Source organism: Apodemus sylvaticus, chromosome 10 (genome assembly GCF_947179515.1).
Source record: "Apodemus sylvaticus chromosome 10, mApoSyl1.1, whole genome shotgun sequence".
In the NCBI taxonomy this organism is placed as follows: Eukaryota; Metazoa; Chordata; class Mammalia; order Rodentia; family Muridae; genus Apodemus; species Apodemus sylvaticus.
In genome coordinates, this window is record NC_067481.1 from 13,223,344 (window position 1) to 13,240,798 (window position 17,455).

At 47.3% G+C, this 17,455-nt stretch overlaps 1 protein-coding gene across 2 annotated transcripts in view; it reads left to right on the forward strand.

Annotated features, from left to right (window-relative positions):
• The first annotated feature begins 2,550 nt into the window (after positions 1 to 2,550).
• Fam20a (FAM20A golgi associated secretory pathway pseudokinase) overlaps positions 2,551 to 17,455 on the forward strand; it is a 64,570-nt gene continuing 49,665 nt past the window's right edge. For both annotated transcript variants that reach the window (XM_052194506.1, XM_052194504.1), the window contains exon 1: positions 2,551 to 3,608. In XM_052194506.1, coding sequence (XP_052050466.1) covers positions 3,205 to 3,608 — 404 coding nt within the window. In that variant the 5' untranslated portion in view covers positions 2,551 to 3,204. The remainder of the gene's footprint in view (positions 3,609 to 17,455) is intronic.

Here is a 17,455-nt window from a genome sequence, read left to right on the forward strand (position 1 = left end):
GTGGGTAAAAGGGCGAGGTAGAGCATTTGGCTGAAGAGAGTCTCTGGGAACCTGTAGCACTTAAAGAATTGCATCATGGGGTAAAGATGGGGGAGGGGAGAGATCTAGAAATGAGACTGGAAAGGAAGTTAGAGCCAGACTGTGAAGAGCTGTGGCATAGCTCAAGGATGTCCTCTTGCTTGTAGCTGTGTGCTAGAGTTCCATCGTGATGAGCGTGGGTGAGCGCTGAAGTGGAGCCACACTGGAAGCCCAGAGGCAAGTCTGGAGTGTGTCTGCGAGTCTACAGATGTATGAAGCTCTGGATGCATCCAAGAGGAGAGCAGATGCAAAGGGGGAGATGGGTTTCCAGTGGGAGACTCGAGCCAACGGCAGGTCATGGAAAACCATTTGGATTAGCTTCAGCATTCATTGAAAATACGTAGCTGAGGCTAGTTAAGGAAACCTGGGAGCCCAGACGAAGAAAAGCAGAGAAGGAGAGCTCGTGTCTGAAAAAGAAAGAGATTTGGAGAATACCTTGAAAAGAGCAGCTGGGTGACCACTCGTCCTCTCTTCCCCTGATTACACATTCACTTCATATCTGACTTCTGTGCCCTTGACCTTTATAGGGTACGGATGTTTAGATAACCTTCAAGCAAGTTAGAAAGAGTATTTGCTATACTGGAGCCAGATGAAAATATCTGTGGAGGAGGCCTGAGCCCGTTGGCTGGGGATAATCAAAGTCATAAGGCTTATGGCATCTTTATCAGTCTAGAAACATGCAAATGGCTTCTTATCGTAGATTCAGCACCATCGTTTATTACCTGGCTTTTTAGTCTATAGGCCGTAATGCCTAATTAGACAAAGCAGAAGCTGCAGAGTCTCTCAGAAACTGACCACCTGTTAAAATGTAATGCTAGATAAAAAAAAAAAAATGTCAAAGCCCCACAGGTCTCTTGAAGGCTATGACCACATTCAGCTCCTGTGAATTGTCTGGGGATGCTGGGTCTTGAAGTTTCGGAGTTGAACTCAGTCTTAAGGAATCTAGTCCTTTTTCCTGATGTTTTGTATTTCCAGTTTTTATTCCCCCTGTGGCTTGTTGTTGTTTGTTTGTTTGCTTGTTTCAAACCATAAAACGTCTCCAACCTAACCTAGTGCTGCACAAGAAACCAGAAGCAATCATTATAGCCAAAACGTGTCTCACAGTTATCTGGCATGAGTTGGGGATATTCTGAGCAATGTGTATACTTTAACTCATTTTAAGCCTCAGGATGAGCTCATGGAGTAAATATTCATTACAGGATGCTTAGGCAATAACTCAATTAGTAAACTTCTTGCTAGGCAAACACAAGACTAATCTCCAGGACCCACATAAAAGCCAAGCTAGTGTGGCAGCAGACGTTTAGAATCCCAGCTGTAGGGAGGCAGAGACTGGATGGTCTCTAGGGTTCACAGAGCAGCCAATCTGGTCCCAGAGGAAGAACCTGACTTACAAGCACCAGTGTGGATCAGCGGCTCCTGAAGAATAACACTCAAGGCTGACCTCTGGCCTCTGCATGCACACACATGCACATGCAAACGCATTTACACACATGCGCGCGCGCGCGCACACACACACACTTTTGTCTTAAGATGAGGGGAAGGCAGATGCCACAAGAAATAGTTGACCAACTACAGGGAAAACTCCAATGTTAACCCACAAGCTACAGTGTCTCAGAAAGGTGACTCTAGCAAGAGCCTGGAGCTTCTTAACCAATAAAATTAGCATACATAGGCGCTTTGCTGCCCCGGCAGGCAACAGCTGGAAAAAAAAATGTCTTTTCCTGAACCTTCTCCAGGGTGGGGCCACCTCTCCAGGCAGACTCGCATTTACTATACTCCCAGAATATGAAACAGAGAAAGCCAAGATTTCAGGGCTGCCCTCCCCTGCTCCTCAGAAGGAAGGAACACGGGGTGGAGAAGTGTAAATGACCTCACAGGGCCTAAGTGAGCGGGCCCTCCAGTGATTCATTTGGGAGGACTACTTTCACACCAAGCTACATTCAAGAGTTCGGAGTGGGGTCATTCCAGGCCCCTCCCTCCCTGCCATTTCCTCTTTTCCAAGTACTGGCAGATTTGGAGTCAAACTCTATCCAAACAGGAAATCACCCAGGTTCTAGGTTAAGGGGAGGGGGCACTTATTTTTAAAGGGCAAGCTATTTTTGTGCACCACGTGGGTGTCTTCCAAGCAAGTGCCTACTACGTGCTGGACACATGGTTGCTACAAATCCAGTTTATGCCCTGAAGCAAGTATGCTGAGAAATGAAATCCAAATCCCCATTCACACATCTGGCAAAGCTTACAGAAGAAAGGCTTTTAAGGGTTTGCATTGTCTTTCCACCCCCTCCCCCCTAAAAACTACAAATGGAAATAAAAGGCTCAAGCCCACCTCGCTTGGGCTCACCAGGATGAGTATGAAGAGCCCTGAGCAGAGAAAGTGGGAGGCCCTGGGCAAAGAGGAGGGGACGAGGAGGAGGAGAGGATTGCTGACAAGGTGGAAGGGCAGAGCCGGCAGCAGAGGGATTGGGAGTTTGGCTGGCAAGCTACGCCAGAGGCAGGTGCCAGCTAAGAGTGGGCGGAGGTGCCGGCGCCAGGCCAAGCCAGGCAGCGGGAAGGCTCGGCATTACCTCTGCCTCTCGGAGTCTAGGCGCAAAGACGAGCTCACCCGCCCGGAGGCGTCCCTGCTCAACTCTCCATTCCCTCCGCTCCTGCCAACCGGGGCACATGAGTCCCTGCCGCCTGCAGGAGGAGCCGCTGGAGCTGTCTCAGCAGCTGCGGAGCGACAGCATCCTTGGAAGAGACGCCTCGGGCTACGCAGTCTCTCCAGCCTCCTCCTAGGGGGCGAGAGCTCCTTTGCACTCCTTCCAGTGATCGCCCCTAGCCCGCCACCCGAGCCAGCACTCTTGCCGCGGGACCTCTCCACCTGAGCGGTCCCTGGCGGAGGGGTCACAGGGCAAAGAGACTCAAATAACAACCGGGTAGTCAGGGAACCCCAACCCCGCGTCTCAACTGAGCGAGAAAAGACGAAGCTGTCAACACTGTGAGCTTCCTGCACGCAGTCCCCAAGTTCAGGGAAGACACCCTTCCAGGAGGAGCTAATCCCCTGTGTGAGCATTCCAGCCTCAGCCGGACTCCAGAAGCTTCTTCCGTCTGCACCCCAAGTGTTTATCCCGGGTGTCCGCTTGGGCCATGCCCGGGCTGCGCAGGGACCGCCTGCTGGCCCTGCTGCTCCTGGGTGCGCTCTTCTCCGCCGACCTCTACTTCCACCTCTGGCCGCAAGTGCAGCGCCAGCTCCGGCCCAGCGAGCGCCCCTCAGGCTGCCCGTGCTCGGGCCGCGCCCCCTCCGCGTCTCTCCACTCAGCCGCAGCCTCCCGGGACCCTGGCACCGCCTCGCACAACTTTTCAGGAGCCTTGCACCGGGTTGAGCATCCCAGCCGCGTCCACCCTGCCCCGCGCTCTAAGCTGCAGGCCCTCTTCGCCCACTCGCTCTACCAAGTCCTGGAGGATCCACCTCTCCTGGGACCCGAAGACTGGCTCCTGGCCAGCCAGGAGACGCTGCGGTATTATCGGAGGAAGGTGGCCCGATGGAACAGGTGAGGACCCTGCCAAGGGACCCCAGGGGCCGGGTTCTCTGGCATGACCCTCCAGGCCCTGGTTATCCATGTCCACTCCCACCCTGGTCCGTGGGAGCTTCACGCTGCCGTCACAGTCAGGCACTGGGCTTCTATCCCCATCTGGACACCACCACCAGCAGTGGCAGCTGTAGCAGACCTTAGACCTTAAGATGAGAAACAATTTCAGAGCAACAGCAAAGAAATGCTCCGAGCCACTCCCCTTGAGTTCCTGCATTCCCTAGCCAGTCACTTTCCTGGTCCCAATGCTTTCTCGGGGCCCCTTTCTGTCTGTCCTGCGGTGGGCAGCTGCTGTGGGACTGCTGTATTCCAGAATGAACTTTGCAAACAGAGAGCAGGGCTGGCAGGGCTCCCCGCTGCTCTTTGGTCAGAACTGACTGCCATATCCCAGGGACCCAGGGTTTTTTTTTCCCCTGTCCCCTGTCCCTCTGCTCAGGGTTGGAGACCACAGAGGTCAGCTGGAGCAGCAGTCAAACTCTCAGCTCTCTGATAGGGCCAATCCCTGTTGCTCATTAAACAGGTCCTGTCAGGGGTTTTTTTGGTTTTGTTTGTTTGCTTTTGAGCAATGCTCCAAACTGAAGACAGTTTAATATCTTTTATTATGATGATGGTTTGAGCTGAGGCTTCTGGAGAGAAAGAGGTAGAGGCTAGAGGCCCAAGAATTTTGTAAATACTAAAGTATTTAGGATAAGTCTAAGAGTGTTTTGACAAAAGTACGCTGGAGAGAATATCTAGGATAAATTTAAGTGTTTTGACAAGAGCGTGTTGGAGGTGGCGAGGTAGCGGTTGCTGGGAGGGCCCCAGCCTAGAGCAGAAAGCCTTCATATGAATTAAGGACTCTTTCAATGTCCAGAGCTTGTCTGTCACTTGAACCCCTGGTTCCCTGTTCATGCCACACTCATCTGTTAACAGAGATTTCAGGATGAGGTGTCAGGGGCGGTTTTAGAGTCCCTCGGGAAGATGAAAGGCCATAAATCTCCGTTGAAACTCTGTTGCTAGCCCAGTTTAACTGTTTTCTCGTTAATCGGTGGGACTAAAGCTTGAGGGGGAAGGGGCATGAGGCGGGGAGGAGAACTTCTGCAAATGAAGAGTAAGAAGTTGAAACTTATTGGCTGAAATCACTACAGTGAATTTCATCTGCAGCCTCCATGGCTGGTGATTTTATATTAGAAAGCGGCTCTCAAGCCTATTGCTAATTGCATGCAATAAAAAGGCAGCTTAAGATGGCTTCTCAAGTGCTGTCACTTTCAATATTACCTTAATTTCATCAATAATGTGGGAGCATTATGAATCAGTGAACTAGGAAATTTGCCCTTAGAAAAATTACCCACAGAACTGCAGGCTATGGGCAAAGTTGCTTGCTATTGTAAACGTAGATATATGTCTGCCTAGTCTCAGTTCTGTCGCCTTAAATTTCCCTGTGTTACTTGGACCCTGGAGGAGATTCCAGGGAAATATTTCGGGAGCAAGGCAAAAATATTCCTCACCAAGCTGAGTAATTGATTTTAAACTTGCTTCTAACAATGTGTACACACACACACACACAATTTACTTCCCAGAAGTGATGGTCATTTAACAAGGGATCCGTGGGGGACTGGGGACCTTTCTATTTGTATTTAGTATATCACTAAAAGAAGCAGTTTCCCAGGCAAAGTCTATGGGTGACATGAAAGTTGAAGCTGTATGTAATAGTGCCAAACCTTGACCTTTGAGACAGAAAACACATTCCCTCCACCTGAAGGGTCCTGTAAGCACCAACAGGGTGATGTCAACAAGGAAATGGGTTACCGTTACACCAGTGTTAAAACATGCAACCCGCCGAGAGTATGGCTCAGTTGGTAGAGGGCTCACCTGGCATTCACGAAGCCCTGGTTAAGTTGGCAGAACCCCATAAACCAGGTGCACATCTGTAATCCTGACCCCCCCCCCCAGGAAGTAGAAGGAAGAAGAACAGAAATCCAAGGTCATCCCCATCTACTTGCTGAGTCTGAGACCAGGGCTATGTGAGAGCCTGTCTCCAAATACATGGAACCCAAAAGACTTGTTGACTGGTATGGATTGCCTCTTATGAAAATGTCTGCTGTGATCGTGCCATTCCTTACTGAATTGAAGCATGTATCCTAGATGACTATGAGGATCTGTGTGTGTGCTCATGGACCCTGAGAGTCTTGGCTCTGGAGCAAGGAAGCACCCAGATCCCCCCAAGCAGATATTTAGAATGGAGAAATAATGAATGGTCTAGGCAATTGTTTGCATCTTGCACAGACAAGTCCTTGCTTGTAGCCACGACCCTGCTAGCATTTAAAAGCTAGTGATATTTAAGTGGTGCTTTCCTGACAATAATTACCTAACATTAATTGCTATCTAAAAACAAACCTATCAGCAAACCGTCTACCACATTAGGAGAGGCATAGCCAAATCAGCTTTCTTCTTTCCTTGCCTGGAAGGGAATGTTTCCAGTCTGAGTGATTTTAATTTTATTATTTTATTTTTTTGGCTACCACACTGAGAAATGACAACTGGAGCTAACTTCCAATAGGGGCCATGTAATGGCACCTTCTACTCCCCGCCCCTCAACATTCCTTTTGGATTTCACACAGTACCAGACGGAGTTTGTGCCCTGCCCTGAACGTTTCCATTCTCATCCGACGTCAGTTCACTGGATGTCAGTGTTTTAGTTAAGTTGAAATGTAGAAGCCATGCTGTGTGTTGAGGAGGCTGACTATGTGTCCTCTGATCCTGAAGAGTGGACTGGGTAAACCTCCTTATACGACAGTCCTTCCTTGACTTACTGCCTGCCTCTCTCTCTCATTCCAAATGCAACCAAGAATGGTGCAGTCCAAGTTTAAACTGTAATCAGGGGAAGTGTCACTGTCAGGCTGTCAGCTGCTGATCACGGCGAGCAAGCCAGTGCCAGGCTCCATCAACCTTGACGACACCCCTGGCACCTGTGTGGCATATCAAAAAGGCAGGGGGACAGGGAAATGTCAGCATCACTCTTTCCGGCCGTAAGCTAACGAGGCAGGACTGTACAGCCTTTGATGTTAGTCCTTAGCCAGCGATGGTGAGAGGGAGTGAGGCTTACCTGGGTCCCAGGTCACTGCTCACATTGGGAGCTATGCTGGCACTCTGATCTTGAAACTTCTTCTGTGGTCCGCAGCCGTCCCAGCCAGACATCTGTTCTTGGACGAACATGTCAAAACTGGAAAGCTTGTCCTGGCCTTTCGCCCACATAGCTTTGGTCAGCTCTTCTATAATCCTCTGGTCTTGGTGGTCAAGGTCGAATAGGGTCATGCCTCTTTTGTATAGCGACTCCAGCAGCAGGAGTGGATACAAGTATGAGTTCTCCGCTCTCTGCTCTCTTTCCAGTCTTCCTTGAGTTCTCTACTCTCTGCTCTCTGCTTATCTTCCTTGCATGTCAGGAACGTGGTACTGGCCAGCAATCCCAGATCCAGGGTCTTTCAGAAACGTGTGTGGATGCTTGTTGTCTCTCCATCTCAAGCTTCTACCATTTCCCCTCTCCTACCTCCTCGTCATCGTCACAGAAAGGAACCCTGGCCCAAAGTCTCTCTTTAGAAGTCACAGCAAAGAGACTGGGCAGCTTTTCAAAAATGACAGTTGTTCAAGAGGAGTACGTTGGCTGAAGTTTTTTTTTCTGGGGGAAGCTCTGAGGAGATCCAGAAACAAGGCAGATAAGAGGAAAATTGGGAGAAAAGGCCAGGAGAGGAGAGAAAGAGTTCTGTTGGAAATAAGAACTGTCTAGCCCAGGAATCTCAAAAGATTAGTGCTCTCCTCCCATGGCGCTGTGCGGTGAGCAATGCACCCCCTTTGTTCTTCTGTCTCCTCCCCCCCCCACACACACACACAGTGTCTCTGTGGGTCTTTCTGGCTTACCTCATGACTACTCCAGACTATTTGCATCATCCATGTCTCAAGAGCAGTTCAGCCTCCAGGGTGAAGAGAAGTCCACACTCACACTCACAGATGGTGGCCCTCCCTCCCAGTCAGCAGGACCTTAGCATTTGAGTACTCTTCCAGCAGTGCTAGGCTGAGAGAGAAATGGCCACCGGGAAGGTGGGAATGCTCCCCAGCCAGGCCTATGTGTGGCGAGCAACTGGAACGACCATTCATTTCCATCTTAATTAGAGCCTGGCTGGGCTGGTTTGGGGAAAGCTATTATCTTGGTGGTTTCTGAGACCTGGGACTGCTCTATTCTGCTCAGGATCAGAAGCCACAGGCAGATGGTTTCTGGGTGAGTTAGTCCAGGAAGCCAGTTCAGGCTCCTCTCTCTCTTTGCACCCTGACTCACCGCCTCAACAAAGAGCTAAATCAGGAGAAGTATCAGTGGTGGTCATCCAAGGAGGGTGATGCATCCTGCTTCTAAACAGATTAAAATGAAGACCCTTGGTCAAGAGCCAGAAGCCATGCCATTGTTTCCAGTCCCTGGCCATCTTCTCTCACCTCAACCATTTTCTCAGTGATCCTGGAAACTGAAGAGGCTGGTTTTTCTTTTGTAAATCCTCCTACCTGAAGCATGCTAGCTTTAAGCCAGTTACTTCACATCCACTTGATTACTAGGGCCTCAAGGTTCTGTAGAAGTAGGTGCATGAGGTCAGTAGATTTCCTAGATGGCTTCCCAAGATTTCCAGCATGCACACACACACACACACACACACACAAGCACACATACACCACACACGCATACACACGCACACACGTGTGCACATGCACACACCTATTCCAATAACAGTCCAATTCCATTGTGTATCCACTGTAAATATATTTTGCAGATGTCCCAGGACAGGGGAACTCTCTGGCAGGTCTGATGTGAGAACATATATCCCTAACTCATGATCCTCTGAGTTTATGGACAAGGAGGAAACCAGGAAGTTTGATTAGTACTCCTGACTTGAAGGGGATGAGGGTCATTTGGCAGGGAATATAAAATACCTTTAAGAGTCCAGGTTGGCTCCTGCTGATCTGCAGCAAGAAGATAGAAATTTAGGTCCTACAGCACCAGGAAACTAATCCTGCTCCCAACAGGAATGGGCCTGGCTATAGAGGTTATACCCCAACTCCGCACTCGCCAGAGCCTCCAAACAAGAATTCAGATCAATCAGGACCTTAACTTCAGCTCATGCAGGTCACGTATCCACTGAGAGCCTGGCCTCTGCCCTCCAGAACTGGGAGCAGAGTAGGGAGGGGAGGTGTTTAAACTGTTGGGTTTGTGATGGTTCCAAGGACAGCAATAAGAAGTGAACACCATGCTGCTGTTTGGTCTAGTGAGTAGAGGAAACAGGATGAGAGAGAATATTAGGCAAAACTGCCCAGATCAGGCACATGGCTAACCATACCAGGCTTTGTCCTCAGAGTTGGCTCCAGAATCACATCTGTAACTGCCAGCTCCCTAGCCCCACCCCTGCCCACTACCCTTTGATGTCCAGAGGCCATTGCCTGGACTCTTCAAGGGGAATGTCTTCTCTAACAACACCCTCACTGGTTCTTCTGTGGCTGTGTCCCTTCTGCCCACATATGCCACAAGGTTTTGCATGATCATCTGCTATGCCCAGCCATCACTTCATGATGCTTGGAGTGAGGCCAGAAGATGAATGGCCGCTTGCTCTTGGCATTGAAAGCTTATACCCAATCACCAACCACCACCCCCATACATCTGTTTCGAGGTTGGCCATGGGGTAGATCCCAAGTAAATATCTATGGAATGCGTAATTGTGAACAGATGACATCAGGACTTAAGGCTATCGGTAGTAGCTAATCATCTCCTCCCGAAAAGGCTTTGGATAAAATAATCCCAACTGTGAAGTCACTCCCACCTGTGACTTTGCTGACTCCTAGAAAAGTCTAAAGCAAAACCACCCCAGTGAGCCAATGTGAGGTTCGGATCTGGGTTCACTTCCCATGGTAGGAGCCTGAAGGAAATCAAGTTCAGACCTGAGACGGAGTGGAGAGGAAAGTTGAGAAGGTGTCATTTGCTAAGATGAAGGAATTTCTTTAGCATCTTATGCTTTCTTAGGAAGAGCAGCCAAGAAGCCTTGCATGAAATAAAAATGGGAAACACAGGGGCTGTGACTTGGCCAAGGACGTCCCTGCCCTGCCCTGCCTCTTGGCAGGTGCCACCTATATTTTTCTTATGATTATTCATTAAGTTGGAAGCTGATGAGAAGCTGCGGATTCTGCTGAAGTATGCCTGCGTATGGCTTGAAGCCCAGTGGGGATACCATTCTAAACAGCTGTGGCTTTAGTGGAGCAGAAGTTACTGGGCACAAATTACTACCTGTTATTATGGGCAGGCACTCATGTATGTGCCCAGTGAAAACCACAGTATGGAAAAAACACTTAGCTCTGTTTGGGCCGTCACTTGGCACAAGGTCCCATGGCTGAAAGTGCGAAATAGGGCCAGAACTGAGTTTGAGGGCTTCGTGGAGAGGCCAGTGTCCAAGACTTTCCACCCGTGGAGCCTGGCTTTAGGGGCCAAGCCCTGGGGGCAGCCAGGACAATTTGGCTGGGGCAACAAAAGACCAAGCAGAGTCCCAGCAAGGGCCTGTTTTATTGGATTCACTAGTAATAAGCCAGATAATAAATTTGTGGAACCACAGGAAACAGAGCAGTGAGGAACTGCGGTTCCCAAGAAGCCCTGGGCCTGTAATAAACACAGCAAAATACAGAAATGCTGACAAAGGGGCCGGGCAGATGCCTAGGAAGGGAGTGCACCCTCTGCACAAACAATGAACAGTCTGGCCCAGTGATGCACGCCTGGGCCAGGAGGCAGAGACAAGGGGGACTCCCTGGGACTTGCTGGCTGGCCAGTCTGCGCAAATGGGTGAGATCCAGGTTCAGTCAGAGAACCGTCTTAAGAAAAAAACAAGGAAAGCAATTGAAGAACACACCTAGTGTTGACTTCTGGCATCTGCATTCATATACATGTTTGCACATGTGCATGCATGTGTGTGTGTGTGTGTGTGTGTGTGTGTGTGTGTGTGTGTGTGTGTGAGTGTGTGTGTGCATCTATCTGTCTCTTTCTCATACACACACACACACACACACATACGCATGTGCGCACGCACAACGACGATGACAACGACAACATAGAAGCATATACCTAAAAACTGGAAAACTCATAAAAAGCATGGTGGCCTCGATTTATTTTACCATACTGGGGCTCAAACCCAAGCTGGATCCCCCTTGCCTAGCACACACTCCAGGACTAAGCCCAAGATACACATCAAGGAAAAGCACAGCTGTTTATCTGCTAAGCACAGTTCTCAGACAATAAGCTTGTTTCAATCAGCAGCATTTGGGTCATAGGTAAACATTTTTGATGATGCTAACTAAAATAAAATCTACACAAAGGGATAGATCATCTCTCCCAGCTGAACTAGTCACATGTCCCGGGGTTGGGGGCAGGGTCTCAGTTTCAGCAGTTGAGAGGGGCATATGTAGCTTTCTGGTCCTTTTTTCTTTAACAGCAGAAAAGTCCCAGGTCCTGTAGGTTCTCACAGCTCAGTTCATGGTCTTTCTTACCCTGAGAAGAATTAAGCATCGCCAGTGATGCTTATTTCCATATCCTGGGCTCCCCTGAGCACTCAGTAAAGAATCAGACTGAGTGACCCCAATTCTGTAATCAAATCTAACCTCTTATATTAACGAAAGTTTCATTGCAAGGGATTTTTAACTGGGGGTCACCTGTATCCCACTGAGTTCAGGTAGGATCCACATTTCCTTTAAATTATGCAAATTTGTATTCTGAGCATATGCTCACCCTCTTAGGAAATAGTTCATTATACTTGCAAAGTACTCCTTCAATTCAAGGTAGCTCAAGCAGGACCGGGAAACAGAGGCTCAAGAAAGCCAAACTTGAGAGAAGAGGGCTAGCAACTCCTGGTAGAAACAGCCTTTGGCCTGACTCTCACCACAGCACCCCTGCCTGTCTCGGCCCTTCCTGCCCCTAGTCCTGCTCTCCAGAGCTTGCCTGCATTCATCCTTTCCACAGACCAACAAGAACCAGAGGTCTCTTGCTTCCCTTCTTTGAACCTCCTCAGCCTCCCTGTCTCCTAGATGAGATAGCCTCAATCCTTCCATGAGGTAAAATAACTCCTCTCCCCTTGCTCCCTCAATCTGTTTATATGGGTAGACTGAAAGCCTTGCTCCTTCTAGATGCCCCTTCTTTGACGTCAGAAACTCAAAACTGGCTCTTTGTGTTTCTTTTATTAGAATCCTAATCCTCTGGTTGGAGCTCAGTATTTATGTGCACTGGTTGCTTTTCCAGAGGACCAGGGCTCAACTCCCAGCACCTACATGGTGACTTACAACCATCTGTAACTCCAGTTCTAGGGAATCCTCCAAGGAAACCAGACACTCACCTAGTGCACATAAATACATATAGGCAAATGTTCAAACACATAAAAATATTTTAAAAATGAAATCTAAAATAATAATGTATCTAAGACTAACAGATGCTGTGGTTGGATGGGTTACGCATACCACACCTCTTCTCTTTATAACAAATATAATATTTAGAAACAATGTGGAGGGAGGAACTGGGAAGAAAGGGGAAAAGATGCAATTGGGATGTATATAAAAAACTATTACTTTGGAAAAAATGAAACAATAACAAAGATTTGTTTCTCCTTATGAGGTTTATGAAGAGTTTGTGTTCTATAACAGAATTTCCAAAGACTATTGTCTTTCCATTTCTCTGTTGGGCACTGGTGATTTGGGCTGAGAATACCTAACTAACTCCAAATGCTCAAGGCTGAAAATATTTTGGGTTTCGGACATTTGAAGAGTGGGGAATTTTATATACACATAATGGGAAATGTAGGGGATGGGCCCGTGTCCATACACAATAGGTGGTTTTGTTACACCTGTGACCTGTACACATAGCCTAAAGGTAATTTTATGCCATATGATTAGAACTCCTGGTTTGGCCATGTTGTGTTGTATGACATCAGTTACAAAAGTTTCTGTTCTACAGTCATAGCGACACTCAAAAATTTCCAGATTTTGAGCATTTTGGGTTTCGGGTCTTTCAGTTAGGGGCATCCAACCTATAATAATTGTCAGAATTAAAGCCATGAACATGTAGAGCCATTTATGTAAGTAGTTCCCTACTGAACAGACTAGTCTGAAGCTGAACATGATACACATGCATGTAGCCTACGCACTCAGTCGTCTGAGGCAGGAGAATCACAAGTTCAAGGAGAACTTGCGCTACACAGCTAAAAAGAAGAAAAGTCTCAAACAAGCAAACAAAGCATTCGTTTATAGAGCCAGCAAGACCGGCCTGAACAGCCCCTTCTAAAGCTGTCAGCCAATTCACAGTTTCTTATGAGCAGCTGCCCCACTGACCCAGGCTGCCCCTACAGCTTCAGTTGTCTCTGCATAGGGCCTATGGGAATAAAAATGGCCCCCATGGGTCCATGGGGAGTGGTACTATTAGGATGTGTGGCCTTGTTGGGGGTGTCACCAGTGGGTGAGCTTTGAGGTGAGGTCTCAGAGGCTCAAACCAGACCTAATAGCTCACATTTTCTTCCTGTTGCCCCCTGACCCGGATGCAGAACTCTTGGCTCTGTCTCTTAACTTTATTCTGTCGGAACCACCCAACCCAGGGAGTGCTGTCACCTACATTGAAGCTGGGTCTTTCCACCTTGATTAACCTAATCTAAAAACTACCTCAGAAGTTATTTTCTTGGGTGAGTCTAGGCCATAATGTTATTAATCATCACACCATTAGATAAATAAATAAATAAATAAATAAATAAATAGTCTCAGGACACCTCCAAGACACCAAAGCAAGTCCTGTGATTACAGTTATAATCACAATGTTACTTTAATGTATAATAATGTACAAGGCTGTAGTGAGAAACAATGGATGGGTCTCCTAGTACAGTTCGATATCCGAAAACAAAAATACCTACAAAGGGTTCTGCCTCCCTAGCCCAAAGCCCTCTAAGGAGAAGCTTCATGATCTACCTAGTCCCAACTAGGTGCCCAAGATGTCACACTTCTAGCCAGCTGGAAGCCGTGGGGTCACTCTGCAATTCCCAAGCACGCAGAACTCAAGTGTTGTATTTGTTAGGAAGACTGACGTAACTCACTACATCATCTGCACCATCCACGGTGCCTTTAGACAGCACCCCTCTGCCACCCTGCAGCTCTGGAGTGATGGAGCCTGGGAGCCAGCCAGAAGCTTCCCTCCAGCAGCTCCAGGGAGACTTGAGTCTTGCCTCTTTCAGCTTCTAGGAGCTGATGGCATCACCTGTGCTCTGGCCATCACCCTACAATGGGCTTTATGGCCACATCTCTTCTATCCTTATGTGTGCCTGACTCATCTTCTATCTATGTGGACATGTCTCCCCTCTGTGCCTGTGTTCCTGTCTCCTCTCTGTCTATGTGGACATGTCTCCTCTTCTGTTTCTGTGTTCCTGTCTCCTCTCCTGTCTATGTGGACATGTCTCCTCATCTGTTTCTGTGTTCCTGTCTCCTCTCTGTCTATGTGGACATGTCTCCTCATCTGTTTCTGTGTTCCTGTCTCCTCTCTGTCTATGTGGACATGTCTCCTCTTCTGTTTCTGTGTTCCTGTCTCCTCTCTGTCTATGTGGACATGTCTCCTCTTCTGTTTCTGTGTTCCTGTCTCCTCTCTGTCTATGTGGACATGTCTCCTCTTCTGTTTCTGTGTACTGTCGTCTCCTCTTCTGTCTATCTTTCCCTTCCAAGACACTCGTCATTAAATTCACGACCCATCTACATAATCCAAGATAATCTCTTCTCAAGAACCTTAACTTATCTTCCTCCACAAAGAGTCTTTTTCCAAGTGAAAACCTGTTTACAAGCTCAGGGGGAGCGGGCCAGATATGTATTTAGGAAACCATCATTCAGCCTGGGACGTGTTTCATTACAAATACAAACTCCATGTAGTCGCCAATTTAAAGGGTTTTTGAAAGCTTTCAGATAAAACAGAATCAAATATTATCTATTAGATAAGCTTTCAGATATGTCATAAAATAATCATGATTGTTGCAATATGAAATATAAAGAGTTGAGAATTAGGTCAAAGAGAAAATGAGATTCGAGATCAGTGAATCTGGGTATAAGGAGTTTCTCACCATCTTTGTTTGCCAAGAAAGCAGAGTCGGCTCTGCTTAGGAACCACCAGCCATGTCTGTAAGACAGAGGCCCACGAAAGCACACTGATTCCTCGAGGTGACTCAGCAAAAGAATGTCATCCCCAGCTCTCTCCTGTCTTCACCCCACCCCCATCACTATCACCACCACTGCCACTGACACCACCATCACTGCCACCACCACCACAAGTCATAGTGTTGCATAAGAACTGGCATCCTCCTCCACATCCTTAGGGGATCCGCCCTCAGCATAAATCTTGTGGAATTATGCTCACCCAGACCCACGAATGGGTCCTGGGACTCAAGCCATTGTCTCATGGATGGAAAGAAAGTAAAGTCTTGAGGCTCCAGGGAAGTGGGCACCAGACATTCTTTGGACTGTCCTCCAAAGCCTTATCTTTTCAATAGAGCTTCTGATCGACAGTTGAGTGACAGCTGAATTAAAGATAAAAATCCAACAGCGCCTGGACTGCAGCTTTTCAAGGTTGTCGTTCAGTGCAAAACAGAATTGGTAATCAGCTAAAGTGGAACGTAGGAAGAAATGGTTCTGTGTAGGGGTAGTGGAGTTAAACAGGCAAGTGAACTCAAAGCCACTGACCTCTGTCCATAGAAAAACCAAAGGTCCCCAGGCCAGCTATATTCTTCTCAGACTATACTTTCAGGTCTGCTGTAATGAGCCATGGGTAATTAATCAATCAATATGCCATGGGTGTGGCTGCAGATGTAGGGGCTGGGAAAAATTTAAATCGATTATAATCAAATGAAAAACATCAATAATGCAATCATCAACTGCCTAATGTATCAGTGGCCTCTCCAGGTTAAACTCATTACAAAATGAAACAACCAGATACCCCCATTAGGTAACATTCTGTACTGCTATTAGCTCTAAACCCATTAAAAGATAGGAGGAGCCAGCCAAAAGCTACAAGCCTGGATTTATACATTTATGTATTACATTTATTTGAGCCACGACCCCTTTCTTTGGCAGCCATGATGGCCATGTTCTATTAAGACAATTTTCACTTTGTGATAGCAAAGCTATTTCATCTACATACATGAGAAATACGTCTTCTCCAATCTCCTGGTAAGGAACACTGTGCTCCTCTCATTGGAAGTATTACATACTGACAAGGCTATAATTTAATGAGCAGGTACACCAGAAGAACTCAGCTCTGCTGGAGACAGCCAATTGGCTCTTCTTCTTCTCTAGGTCATGCTCTACGCTGCCAACCAAAGGAGATCGTGGGTGCATCTTTTCCCGGAGGCCCATTTTACTTTCCAACACAACTTGTTACAGTCTTGTTTATTGATTTGTTCGCCAATAGCCTCATTAGATCCTAAACTTCTTAAAGATTGTTTGGGTTGAGTAAGGGCTCCATATTTTAACCCCAGGGTCCTGGGACTTGCATCCTGCTCTGTGGGGGTGGGGGTGGAGGGAGTCATTTAAGTAATTAAATCAAAAATAACTTTTGATTTAGTTAAGTTGAAATGAAAGCTCATTGTAGACTATCAAGATGGTCCCCAAATCCAGTGCCAAGTGTCCTTGTAAAAGGATGATTATACACAAACAGAGGAAGTGTTCATGAAGGCAAAGACTGGATTGAGATGTCCAAGATGACAATCATGGTCACCAGAAGCTGGAGAAACGGAAAAAAAAAATGAACACTCACCCAGAGTCCCAAAAGGAGTTTAGCATTGCTGACATGTCTTTCAGATTCTTAGATTCAAGCTGTGAAAGAATCTGTTGTTTTGATCCACCAAAGTTATGATGACTAGATGCAATAGCCAGAGAACATTCATAGACAGGTGAAGGTGTGTTTGTTCCAGGACCTAAAATACCACTTGTCCAGTATAGGTGTTCATAAAATATCAGGTAAGTGGATGGGTGGGTGGGTGGATGGATGGATGGATGGATGGATGGATGGATGGATGGGTGAGTGGATGGATGGATGGATGGATGGATGGATGGATGGATGAGTGGATGGATGGATGGATGGATGGTTCATCAAGTGAGTGAATAAGACAGTTTAAGGAGCTCAGTAGGCAACTCTTAAGTTCTATTGTGGCTGCCTGGTATGTGCTGCGTAACCTGAGGCTTATTTCCTGGAGCCTGAGTTTCCTGGTCTTTGGAGGGGGATGTAATTCAAATCCAAAGAGGATCTGGGAGGTTGCCTGGTTTCTTCAGCACTGAGTCACCAGTAGTGAAAGACCACTAGTTGGTTTTCCACTAGCATTCCATGTGAGTTATTTGGTTCCCAACAATATCCAGCCCTCCCCATTTGTGTTGGGTGGTTGGGTTAATAGTGAGGAAACTATGTCTGTGGTCCCCATGCCAGGAAAAAGCACCCACACTTGCATGCTGGTGATTACCCTTTTTAGACTTAGCCAGACCTGACTCTTCCAGAAAGAAAATATCTCTCCCCCAGCATTGCGATGTCAAATACCTAGAGCTTAGAGGTGGATATAGAACATAGAGTGATCTCTAACTATAGTATGTTCACAGTTTCAGAAACATTTCCTCCATCCCTCTATCCCTCCCTCCATCCATCTATCATCTACCTGTCACCTATCTATCATGTGTCTGCCATCCATCTATCTATCTATCTATCTATCTATCTATCTATCTATGTATCTATCTATCTATATCTCCCTCTCTTTCTGCAGATT